Raw genomic sequence first — 12,071 nt, 5'->3', positions numbered from 1 at the left:
AGTGGGTGACTGTGTAGTGAAAAACAATGGCTGCTCTTCAGATGTCCTCGCTCTAATAAATAACGCTGTAGCTATGAATGTTGGCTATGTAGCATAGGTTTATGAATGCCGTGCTAAACATTTCAATGTGCCACATGACAAAATATATCCTGTAATTTAGCATTTTAGACCGACAGAGGTAAAAAAGATAAACAGTTTGGTTTTTTTTTTGGTTTTTTTATCCTGACCATCCTGACCGTTGTCATCAGATGCCAATTCATATAGACTGAAAAGTCGCAAGGCATTTAAGCTGATGAATAAAAATTGGACTGCATAAATTTCTGCTTAATGGGATCCCTGAGCTTCATGGAAATGCAATTATCCTGTTGCAAATGTGGTATTGCAAATATTGGAGGCATGGTCAAAGCCCCCTTACTGAAAATAGAGTCTGCCATAATGTCAAAACTGATGATTTTATATGCATACAGCTGTACACAGGTACAAAACATAAACAGATGCCACACATAGAAACATTTTCAGCATTATGCTTCATTTTGTGTTATGCAGGAACAAAACAGGTGTCTTACTGAAAGCTGTGCAGAATAGAATAGAATAGAATAGAATAGAATAGAATAGAATAGAATGCTCACTGATGTGTACAGGTGGCCCTCCCCGTTCATTGCGATGTATAACCCTGTCTTCACGGATTGAATGGCGACAACTCTGAGGCCCACAGGAATAAGGTTGAACAAAGCTGGGGAACACACACGTAAAACATTAAAACACAAACATTCATCAAAATCTCACCAAAAAATATTGAAACAGACAAACCAAACATTAAGTAAACTTTAACTAGATTGGGGTAAAACATTTAAGTAACAATCCATCATCTAAACACAAGATGTCTATCTTTAAGGCGTTGCAAAGTATGGATAATACAACTGCTGAGTGCTGCATTTAGATAATCTCAGAAGATGAATTGCAGCACAGCTGGTGGACGTGACTAGCGCAGCCTTGGCCACTCAGTGCTACCTGAGAAGCAGTTGTAATTGGGACCACCGCTAGTGCGAGGATGATTTAATAACACCCTTGTTGTTGTAGCAGACTCCTAGTAGGTAATGGGTATTGTTTGTATGGGGGAGAAACAAGAGGACTGGCCTGGCTGGGACATTAGGTGTGTATTTGGGAGACATGCACTAAAGGGATGCAATGAACTCAGCTGACCCTTCAAGCAACTGGAAAGGGCAGGCTTGCATCCTAGAAGAAAATCTGAGAGAACTAAATGCAGAACCACTCATTTCCTTTCTTTTTCTTCTTTCTTTCTTTCTTTTTTATTTTGATGGCTCGCGGTCAGTTTCAACTGCCGACACCTAATTTGATCCTGGAGTTAAAATGACACGCTATCTATAATGCTTACCGTTTCAATAAGTCCCTTCAGCCTACCGCATGTGACATGTGCCACATCTCTTCCTGCTGACAGGAGTAAGTGACACAATGCAGAGTGTCAGGCTAGCATTAGCACCAAGCACTGGAATCAAATTAACCACCTAGCCTGAAGTGTTAGAGGAGCAGTGCCAGAACAAGCTAATAATACCTTTTTCTCACTGTTGAGCCTACTGTTTCCTGGTCCACTTTGCCTCTCGGGAAAAGGACCAAACTGTGTGATCCCATGGCTCCATTTAAGAGCCATTTTTGCTCCAAAGATCAAAAATACTGACCAGACATTAGCGGAGGGTGACTGCTTGGTTAATTTTTTTGTATAAGAAGAATAAATATAGAGCAGGAAACAAGCCAGACATAAAATTGTGCTCAAGAAACCTACACAGGGTAAACTTTTCTATAACCTCTGCTAGTATTTCTTTAGATTATTCCAGACACCTGTTAAAAATCTGATCTACAAGTCCAAGAGATATTTCAAGGTACTCACAGGAATTACTGCTGTCATCCTTGGTCCCATCAAGAGAGCCATCGGGGTTCATTTGCAAGTAGTATCCCTGCCTGCAATATAACCTGGTCACTATACCCTTGAGCTGGGGATCTGAAAGAAAGGGGGGGAAGAGAAAGAACAGAGAGAATAGTTAGAATAAACTTCAAGAATGCAAATTTTTTGATTTAATACACAACAAAAAGTAAATTGTTTTCACGGGGACTTTATGGCAAAACACCGAGACACACACAAAGTATTGCAGCTGGTGGTTTTTCACTAGCAAATCCCCAAGCCACCTTTCTGGCACATAAGCCCCATCCTGCTCAGAGATAGTCCATCCAATTATAGGTAGCAGAATTAATCTGTGGTTGCCTGACTCCCATAATGAACCCAATAGCACCCTCTCTGGGTTCCTCGTATGTAGGATGTGAAAGTGTCTGCGTGCCGTCCCTTCTAGCTGCCCCGACAGGGGAATTAGCCGCATATCTACTGTAAATAAATCACTGCTGTTTAATTGCCCAGAGCCGCTGCAGCTCAGCGAGTTGTATTGTAATTTAGTTGGCATTTTGTCAGTTTGCAATAACATGACAAAAAGTGAAAGTGAAATGTAAAAAGTAAAAAGCAGTACAACACAGAAAAGGACACATTTTAATAAACCTGCGTGCGGGTGCACACTGGGACATCTCTGAAAAAAAAATATTGCTTGCTCTCAAGCTGCGCTGCGATATTTTTTCATCTGTGTGCTTTTGTGTACCTGCGCGTCTGAGGTCATATATTATCAACATTAGACTTATTGTAGAGACAGCCATCACACCAAATTTCATCCTAAGAAAACCCTAGGGAGGTGAAGAATCAACTTCACCTGAGTCCTTGCATGCTACTCGATGTGTGTGTTGGTGGGTGAGTAGAGTTATGTGGAAGAGATATCGAAAGAAACAAAAAAAGGCCGCAGAAGAGAGCTCCAGAGGTCTTGCTGAGGGCAGCATCGGGCTTTTTCCCCCCGTTACTGTGCGGCTTGGGGCATTCTCCTCTGAAATGGTTCTGTCAGTTGATGGCATTAGCCAGCTCTGAGACCTTTCCCCGCTCCCTGAAAGGGAGAGAGAATGCCTCTCTGCTTGTGGATGGGAGCAGCGGCGCTATGGCATTCATCGGCACTGCTTTGTTGCTTCAGCAGAACAATGAAAAGGTGGCTAAAGCAGAATCTGACTGTCAGAGTGCCTCCGCTGTGCGCGATTCAGGCTGACAGGATGGTGACAGTATCTATCTGGTTCGCAATAATGCTAAGCTCAGTCAAAATCATTGCAGGCCTTTAGCCAGAGACAGATGTCACTGTGAAGAGATCATTGTCCCTGGTCTTCTTTTTCATTGAACTTATAATACATGTGACGCGTTCTAACAGCATTGTTAGAGTGAAGGTTGGTTTGAGAACTCATTTGTGCCAGTAAAATGACAAAAAAGAAGAAAAAAATTCAAAAATGTAACAAATTCAGTTTTTTCTCAAAATGTTTGGTTTATAGATTTCTGCTTAATACTTGTATATGTTTAAAGGAAAATGGAAAGATTAAAATTTAAAGAATGGCTTTTTTAAAAAGCCTATTTAAAAAAAACTTCTCATTATTTGTCCAAACCCAATATGAGTACTTGAACTTGGATGATCTTGGATTTTTAATATTATTCTTTTTTATCATAATCTTTCCTCTTGTCTTTCTGCTATTGCCCCCTTCCATGAGCACCATCGGTTTGAGGATTATCGACAGCACTCGTGTTATCGTCTTTTTTGTTTTTCCTTATAAGCATATAGCATTCTTCTTCCCATGACAACTTTTCTGGGCTCAGAAAACACTTTTAAAAAAATGACACTTTAAATTGGCTATTGGAGTTTTCATTTTACAATGTACAATATGAATCTCACATTAGAAAAAACAGCAAATGCCGCTTAATAAATGACTAGGATGACTGGAAATTAATTAGAAGTCATTGTGTGGATTTATTAATGGAATTAAATCCCACATTTTGATGAATTTGTGCAAGTTTAAAATTATTCAACACCTTTTGTTCCAAACTTAGTGAAGCTAAACAACCTAGTCATCCAAATTTGCTGTCCTCTGAGCTGGATAACTAACTTTAGTCTTGCAAAGAGAGACTCCTAACCTGCAGGTCCTGCAGCTGGGGTCGTGGCTCGAGTCGAGTTCAGCTTGAATGATTTTGGTTTTACAGCACTGTGTTAGCGTAAAGGTAATGAATATATTTGCGGCATAGCCTTGTGGCTGGTCCGCACTCGTCTCACAGCAGGCTGCACATAAAGACCAAGTTATGCGTGGGTTGGTGTTTTTAATGCACCTTAACTTTAAACTGTGTGAGCCTTAGGAGGTGGGGTAGATGTAAGTTTCTTCATTTGTAAGAGAGACGGACAGAGAAGATGGAATGTGTACCAGTAATTGCAGCAGAGCTGAGTGCAGACTCTTTCAACTTATTTTTAAATTAGTTTACAGGTTGTGGGTCATCCCACATACCACTAAGACCAAAGTGATCTCCAGCTCAGAGGATGACTCATTTGATGAATATTAGGTTATAGCCTGCAGTCGACTTTATTGCATTTTGTGCACAAATACATCAAAATCTGGGGTGAATTTTATTTCTTGCCTCTACAACAGGATTCCATGTCTTCAGGATAGTCAAAGCCTTTAAATACTATATATTAATTGCAAGTAAGGTGAGACCACCTGTCTTAGACATTGAACCTTTTTTATCTAAGATATCCTCCCTTAAACTGCCTCCTTCTGTCCTGATGCAAATGTTTCCACATCGTCACATTTGATGTGACCTTGAGACACTTAAATAGGTGTCTCCAGGTCCACAAACACATGCTATATCAGCTGGCATTTGTTTTTTCAAACATAGAGGTACCCAGCAGTCGGATAGAAAACCGTGCAACCTTAAGACCACTGAAGACAGGTGTGTTCTCAAACAGCAGTGAGAGCCAGGAAACATGCTCACACACACACACACAGAGCACTTTCCAGGACACAACAGACTAATATGGTGTTGGGTCTCCATTTGCTCTAGAAACAGTCTCAATTCTTCACAGATCAGCACACACCAATTTTCATGTTTATATTCAATGAGCACACACTGCTCCCCTGAGCAAATACTATTATGTGGAAACACAAACTTGGCAAACATGTGATCAATAAATGGCTTTGATCAGCATTTAACTATTGTGGGGGACAGGTGAGATTGATTCAGAGGACATCTGTCATAATTAAAACTGCATAACTGCGTATTGTATTGCGTGCGTGTGCGGTGCACATGTGTGTGAGGTGAACTTGGCTCCTCTATCGTGCCATAAATCATGAAATACTGGCTGTGTTCCCTGAGGCGAGCAAGCCCGTATATCTCACACACACAGATTTCCCCTTCAGCTTCAATCATAAGTACTTCAGAGCAGCAGACAGAGTGAGCTGAAAATAAGTCAAATTAAAACTAATTCAAGCTAATTCATTTCAATTAAAGAAGACTGAAAAGGGGGGAGGAGACAAAACAATTGTTAAATGGGGAAGATAAGTCTCTGTAATACTGTGCATGATAGTTGAGCTCTAGTCCAATTCTGGGGAGTGTCTCTATGAATATGTCAGTCATGTTTTTAAATACCTAGCGAATTATTTACGACTGACAAATACACTAGCATGCATTCCTGTGATATAATGGGTTTTGTAATCCTAGTCAAGCTGGCAACCCATGAATGCAACACAAGTTAAAGGTTACTTCAAGATAATAAATAGTTATATTTACACTCATTTATTCTATTATTATCTTTTCTTTTTTTTGGGGGGGGGGGCAAAATACTAGACAAGTGTGAAGTGTGGCTAAATGGAAGAGAATAAGAACAGGAATATTAGAATGGGAGTGAATGAAGGGTCTAAGAAGCAAACACACAAAGGAAGGATTGAGGGCTTTAAAAATGACACAGCATTTCCAGTCCTGTCAGCCAAGCTTGATATGGTGCGTACACTCTTTAAAATCCAGAGGAGCTTTGAAAACGTCTCTGTGGTGTTCTCTAAGTCGACGAGGTCTTTGACTCGTGCTTCTTTTCTTACTTATTTCTTTTCTTGTCTGTATGAAGACGACTCTGTATATAACAGCCCCAAACAGTGAAACAACAATGCTGCTTATCACAGATGGAGTCTCCAGCCTCTAATCTCACTGGACTTTCCCAGTCGCACTATTGGTTATTACAACTGAAGCACTGTATGTTTCTACATGCTTTGTTTCTAAGGAAACTGAGTTGCGGCTTGGCATCAGCGGGGGGGTTTCCTTGGAAAACAGAGAGCGTCGGAATCGTAAGACCTCAAATTGTGTTGTTTTGTAGCAGTAATCCTCTCTGTGTATAAATTCAGCTGTGACGGGAAAGTTGTGAAGCGACCTCGCTGCAGTTCCCTCTTCCCCTTTGTCTCTTATTTTCTGTTGTGTCATCCCTCTGTGTGTGTGTGTGTGTGTGTGTGTGTGTGTGTGTGTGTGTGTGTGCGTGTGTGTGCAGGGGCACATACTCACCTCAGTACAAAGTAAGCAAGCAACGTGCGAGGTACAAGGAGACACACAAACACACAGGCACAGCTGCAGCAATACTTGTAGACTCCTGTCAGCCCTGCCCAGCCTGACCCACTTTGGATGTTTCTGGAATAGGAGAAGGGCTTTTCCAGCCTACAAAGGAAAAACCCTTCTCGCTTGTGTTGTCATATGAAAGGCGATCAAAGCAGCGTTCTCACTCCTTTCCTATTCCTCCTTCATCAACAACATCGCTGACATCTCATCCAATAACTCAGCACAGACACTGGAGGCTGACTGATGACGCACTGCTCTGTCCTGTCAACATGTGCTTGAATAAACAGCCAGCGAGCGGGAAATCACTCATCTCAGCTGGCTTTTTAGATCACGTAAGGTAATCTAATGTAATGTTATCTAATAATTAAGGGATCTAATCTGGTGGGAGATAATTAGAGCCACAGCAGCGGGATTATAGGCAAGTCCAAGCCACGTGTGCCCCCGGCTCGCTTACTGGGTTTGAGTGTAATAGGATTTATAACTCCCATCTAATCCCCTAAAAAATTATGGCGATCACTGGCTCTGTATTTGCTATCAAAAAGCATGGATTTAAAATTAAAGCCGATATGAAGGACGGCAAACAAAATGCTTCCACGCAGCATATCCCCTGAGGTACTGACAGATGTCAGGGAGCCACATCTGTGCAGCTTAATGATCAACTACAACAAAACGAGCTTAAATACAAAGTGCCAACTGATCATTTTCTGTACGGAGAATGCTCAGGCTTTGATACACACTGTAAGTCAATGCCAATCAATGTAGCCCATAGTGTCTGACTCACAAGATCAATATTTAAACCCAAAGGGAATACTAGACTTAGGGATTCCTTTTAATTCACCCCAACTCCCTCATTCTGACACATCTGAGAAGGAATTTGAAGCACCACAGTCTGTTTAGACTCAGCTGTCAGAGCCCAGTGTTTTTTGTCACCTGGGAAATGATGACAACTCTGTACGTCGGAGCACGTTAGCGCAACCCATGTGATCAGTGGTGCATTTGGGTTTTATTCGCTGGCAAAGAAACATATTTTCAGGGTTCAATATTAAATTAAGTACAGCAAACAAGTCATTAGTCTTCCTAGGCTTTGTGCTCTCGTGCTAACACAGTGGAAAGAAGGAAAGAAGGGAGAGAAGGAAAGGAAGTGTCTGAGAAAGAGAGAGAGAGATGAAGCAGTGAGAACAGTAACAGTGGCAGGGAGCACCCCGGCAACAACGTCGCATATCAGTCGATAGAGATTTTCCCAGTTCATGTGAGACTGAAATTAATGAGGTATTTTCCCCATTAGGGCCTTTAATCAGAACGAGTACAGAAAGAAAGGAAAGGAAAACAGTGTTTGTTATAACGAGACACTCAAATATAAGGAGAAAACGGCCATTTTAAAGGAGCTTCCCCCTCCTTGAATTCTTGCTTTGATTTTATGTGAAGTGTCCCTCATCTTCCGGGCAGACTTGTGACACAGTTCACCAACACTTGTGCTTTAGCTGTTACTGTGGATTACCGTCACTTATTTGAAATTCAAGAGGCCGTGGGTTGCTCCAGAAAATGGCCGATCCAGGTGTGATGTTGTCATTTTATGCTTGCCAGTGAAGTCTGACTTGGCATCTACATCTCTGCACTCAAGAGCCGACTGAAGCACACGCCGCCCCAATGAAAGGAAACACCAGCATACGGGCCCTTGTATTCACAGATGTGGACAGCGTCATCCGTCCACATCTGTGATCTGCGAGGGCTTCTGGATGCTGTTGACAATTTCAAATGAAAAGATAGATGCGCCACAAGCCAATTCAGAGGTGACACAAGAGGACGGACAATTAAATACACACACAGACAAAAATGGGGCAGCCACACATACACACCCCACCACATGCACACTGTGGGCAGAAGCAGAAACAGCAGCCTGGAGGATAGCTGGTTATACACTTCCATTCTCGTGCACCCTCACCCATGGCCAGATGTGTCCTCTGCGGGCTATTATACGGATCCTCTTTCATCAAAGCCATTTTAATACATGTAATCACGAAGGGCTAGTGAAGGAGACACTTCATGGTGTTGTTCTGCTCCAGTATGAACAGAGAGACTCAGCAATCAAAATGGCTCTCTTTGTGGACAAGATGAAAGAGTAAACGCTCCTTCCGTGCACATAAAGAGGAAACAAATGCAGCTTGCCAAGAGGGTTCAATCTGTTGGAGTTAGAGCATGTGTGGTGCAACAGGTCTGATACCTGATGACTCTGAGAGAAACATGCAGCTGCCTTCAATCATTCACTAACAAGGGGGAAATGACCAGAGTCATTTTCTCCTTAAATAAATTACCCTCATTTCTTTTTCATTTCTTAGTGATTCCAGCAGTGAGCTAATTGTTGATATTGCTCTTTTAGCAATCCCAGGTTGCCACTTTACAGCCAAGAAATGTTCATGACGTGTTCATAATTGCACGGAATATCATTTGGAACAAGAGGGGAGGCCACTGGCTTTGGAAATTGAAGAATTATGCTAGGATGGTGGTGGGGGTGGAGGAATTATGTTTGAAAGGCGTAATCTCCATTCCAGCCATACTGACCTTTTACTTGCATAGAAATGAGTTTCATTTTGGGCTTCTTGTAATCTACTTATGTACACCAGTTCAGCATATTCTGTATGTGCTTCATGGCGATCAGACCCCTTTTTAGAATCACAGAGGTGACAGCTACGTAAACCTGTCTAAACCATTTGGTACAACTCGTTAGGAGCCCATCAGCTACCTGGGTCTGCATAGAAATCAGAGGAATGTTGGTTATTTTCAACCAACTCGACTACATACACAAAAAATGGTGCTCTGTCTTCTCATAATCAACTTTAACTTCTTTTTTTTTTTGGAGCACAAAGGTTTAACGTGGCAAATGCGTCTAATAAATAAAAAGCAAACATTGTTGACTCGCCCCCTCGCTGCCCCGGCTCCAAGGTTTTTTTTATAGTGCAGTCCTAATTAAGCGATCAACCAGTGGTTGAATGTATGCACATGTTTACACTGAATACACACTCTGAAGTTCCCAGACCTTGTCTCCGTAGTCTCCTCTTCCTGAGGCCGAAGATGCGCACTTTGGAGAAGATGTCGACCAGGTTCCCATTACAGAGCCCCTTGTTCTTGTTGGGGCTCTTTCTCCGTCGGTTGGTGGAGGGTCGGTCTAAATGCTGCTCCCGTGCCTGTCTTTTCTGTCTGATCAGCCCACTTGCGATAGCAGCAGCCATGGCTCAAAATGTCACAACTGCTCAGGTCCAGTCTGCACTCGGAGCACGGACTATTCAAACAGCCGCCTCTCAGAGCTCGCAGCCCGGGTCACAGTCCCATGGTGGCGGCTATGTGGCTCGTTCCGTTATGTCAAATGCCAAATAAATATCTCTAAAAGCTGGCTTTCCTTTTTTAAAAAAAAATCCAAAAAATCAAAATACTACATGATAATTAGGGGATTAAACCAGCTGTCACTATCACTCGAAAAATTCTTGAGCATGGTGGAAAAAAATTAGATCAGTTCATGCGTAATTCAGCACATCGGTGACTACAGGCTTGATTCCGAATATTTCCGAGGATTATTCATACCTGTGCTGTGATGTGTTTGTTCATTGTCTGTGAAATAATCAGCAGCATCGCCTCCTTAAATGTCCAGCACGGGCTTCCTCGTCCGCTCGGTGAAATCTCACCTGCTCTTTCCTCCTTTCACACTCCGTTTTTCCCCCTCTCCTTTTGCCAGACGAGGTTGCCTTTTTTTTAAAGTCAGTCTTTAGTCTGCGGTGGGGACGCCCGTGCATGTGAGCCGCCAGCAATTAAACAAACACAGGCGCCTCCTACGAAGATCACAACCCGGCTCAAGGCACAGCAGCTCGGGGCGAATCCAGCTCCCAAGTTTGCAAGAAGCAATCGGCGACAGGGACCCCGCGATGACCGAACGAGAGAAACACAGTTGGGAATACAGAGGAACGCGCAACCGAGCCAGAGTTGTTATGTGGAATTAATACCAAGTTATTTTCCAACTACCAGTCGACGTGTCGGCTAGTGTTCACAACACAAGCGACTGGGCGCGATAAGATCCAGGGAGGGAAAAGCATACCCAAAGCTGATCCTGCATGTGGAGATGACGTCTGCATTGTGTGACAAGCTGCATACAAATACATTAAACTTAAACCCCCCGGCGACCAGCACACAATTCGACCCAGTGCATGTTCACAAAAGAGCCCACTGCGAGGAAAACGAATGCATGGCGATCAGTGCGCAGTGGGAATAAGGGAAGAAAGTAACACCACAGACAAACGGCGCAATTTATTTTCCAACGCTGAAAGAAAAAAAAAGAAATGTGGGGTGGGGGTGGACGGTAGGAAGTGCTTGTTTGTATGCCCCAGATCAACAAACGTTTCCCATCAACAAGTCCTAACCACTCGTTAGTGCACGCCTTGAAGAGGTTGCACCCCCTCCCACTTCCTCCCTGCTGACAACCGAGCCCCTGCTTGAAGAGAGAGAGAGAGAGTGTGTGTGTGTGTGTGTGTGTGGGGGGGGGGGGGGGGGGGGGGGGGCACAGACTGTCTGAAGCCGTTAGATTGTAGCATTTCAGTTTTTAATGCTTTAGTTTGGACTCTTTAGAAAGCCACATTCCCTTTACCACTACACAGTTCATGTGGAAATAAGAAAGCCAAACGCAAGGGGACAGTGTGCCATTATGAACTCCCTTTCACCTCATTATCACAGGACAGTCCATTTTTCACATATAGTGAGTGGATTACTGCTACTCTTCTTCTTTGTTATTTATTTATTTATTTCGCTCCATCTCACGAAACCTGTTTATGTTGTTCTAATTAAGATCGATTCAAGTCGCACGCTCCATTTGCTGTGTGCGCCTTCAGCACCAGGGACAGCGTCTCTGATTTGTGCACCATCATGGAGGTGGGTCGGGAGTGTGGGGGTGTCATTTCTTCAGTCGGTTATCATAACCTTTACTTAAACGCCACGAGACACCGTGAATGCCTCCGGTAAACCACGAGTGAATGAGAGAGACTCCACTCCACTCACGACCCGCATGTAAATTTAAACGCTGACCGAGGCGTCTCTGATCCACGCAATAAATGCCAGGGCGAGGTTGAGGCGTCTGATCCTTTTCGTTGATTTGGGGATAAATATCATCCAATTCTCAATCACAGGCACAGAAATTAAAACTCAAGAGAGCCATCTGCTGTTTGTGGCTGTAATTAAAGAGCCTGGCTCACGGGGGACTAAAGTGTTGTACTGAATAGCTCTGATGTGCGTTCACAACACACACAAACACATGCATGCACACACACACATGCACACACACACCTGTTGATATCCAGCAGATGTACACATATAAGATTGACTAAAGTGACACAGGAACGGGAAAAAATGTGTGAGGACAGATGAGCAGGTTTATAACAGCTGGATGAAAGCGCTGTTAGTGATTTAAAAAACAAAAAAATAAAAAAAAACACGAATTCCGCTTTAAAATGTTCTTCATAGATCACATAGGTTCACGAAAGACATTCAACCCGCTATGCGTGGGCTTGTGTACTTTCCCCCCGAC

At 43.0% G+C, this 12,071-nt stretch overlaps 1 protein-coding gene across 3 annotated transcripts in view; it reads right to left on the bottom strand.

Annotated features, from left to right (window-relative positions):
• Positions 1–12,071, bottom strand: part of fgf14 (fibroblast growth factor 14) — a 109,379-nt gene that overhangs the window by 35,091 nt on the left and 62,217 nt on the right. For 2 of the 3 annotated variants that reach the window (XM_087853006.1, XM_006788151.3), the window contains exons 2-3: positions 1,907–2,017; positions 630–733 (exon numbers count right to left, since the gene is read on the bottom strand). In XM_087853006.1, coding sequence (XP_087709132.1) covers positions 630–733; positions 1,907–2,017 — 215 coding nt within the window. Of the gene's footprint in view, positions 1–629; positions 734–1,906; positions 2,018–9,542; positions 10,754–12,071 lie in introns of those variants that run through there. The other variant, XM_006788150.3, reaches the window with a different exon arrangement.

Source organism: Neolamprologus brichardi, chromosome 16 (assembly GCF_056152115.1).
Source record: "Neolamprologus brichardi isolate AB-2024 chromosome 16, ASM5615211v1, whole genome shotgun sequence".
Lineage (NCBI taxonomy): Eukaryota > Metazoa > Chordata > Actinopteri > Cichliformes > Cichlidae > Neolamprologus > Neolamprologus brichardi.
This window is presented reverse-complemented; position numbering and strand designations above follow the sequence as displayed.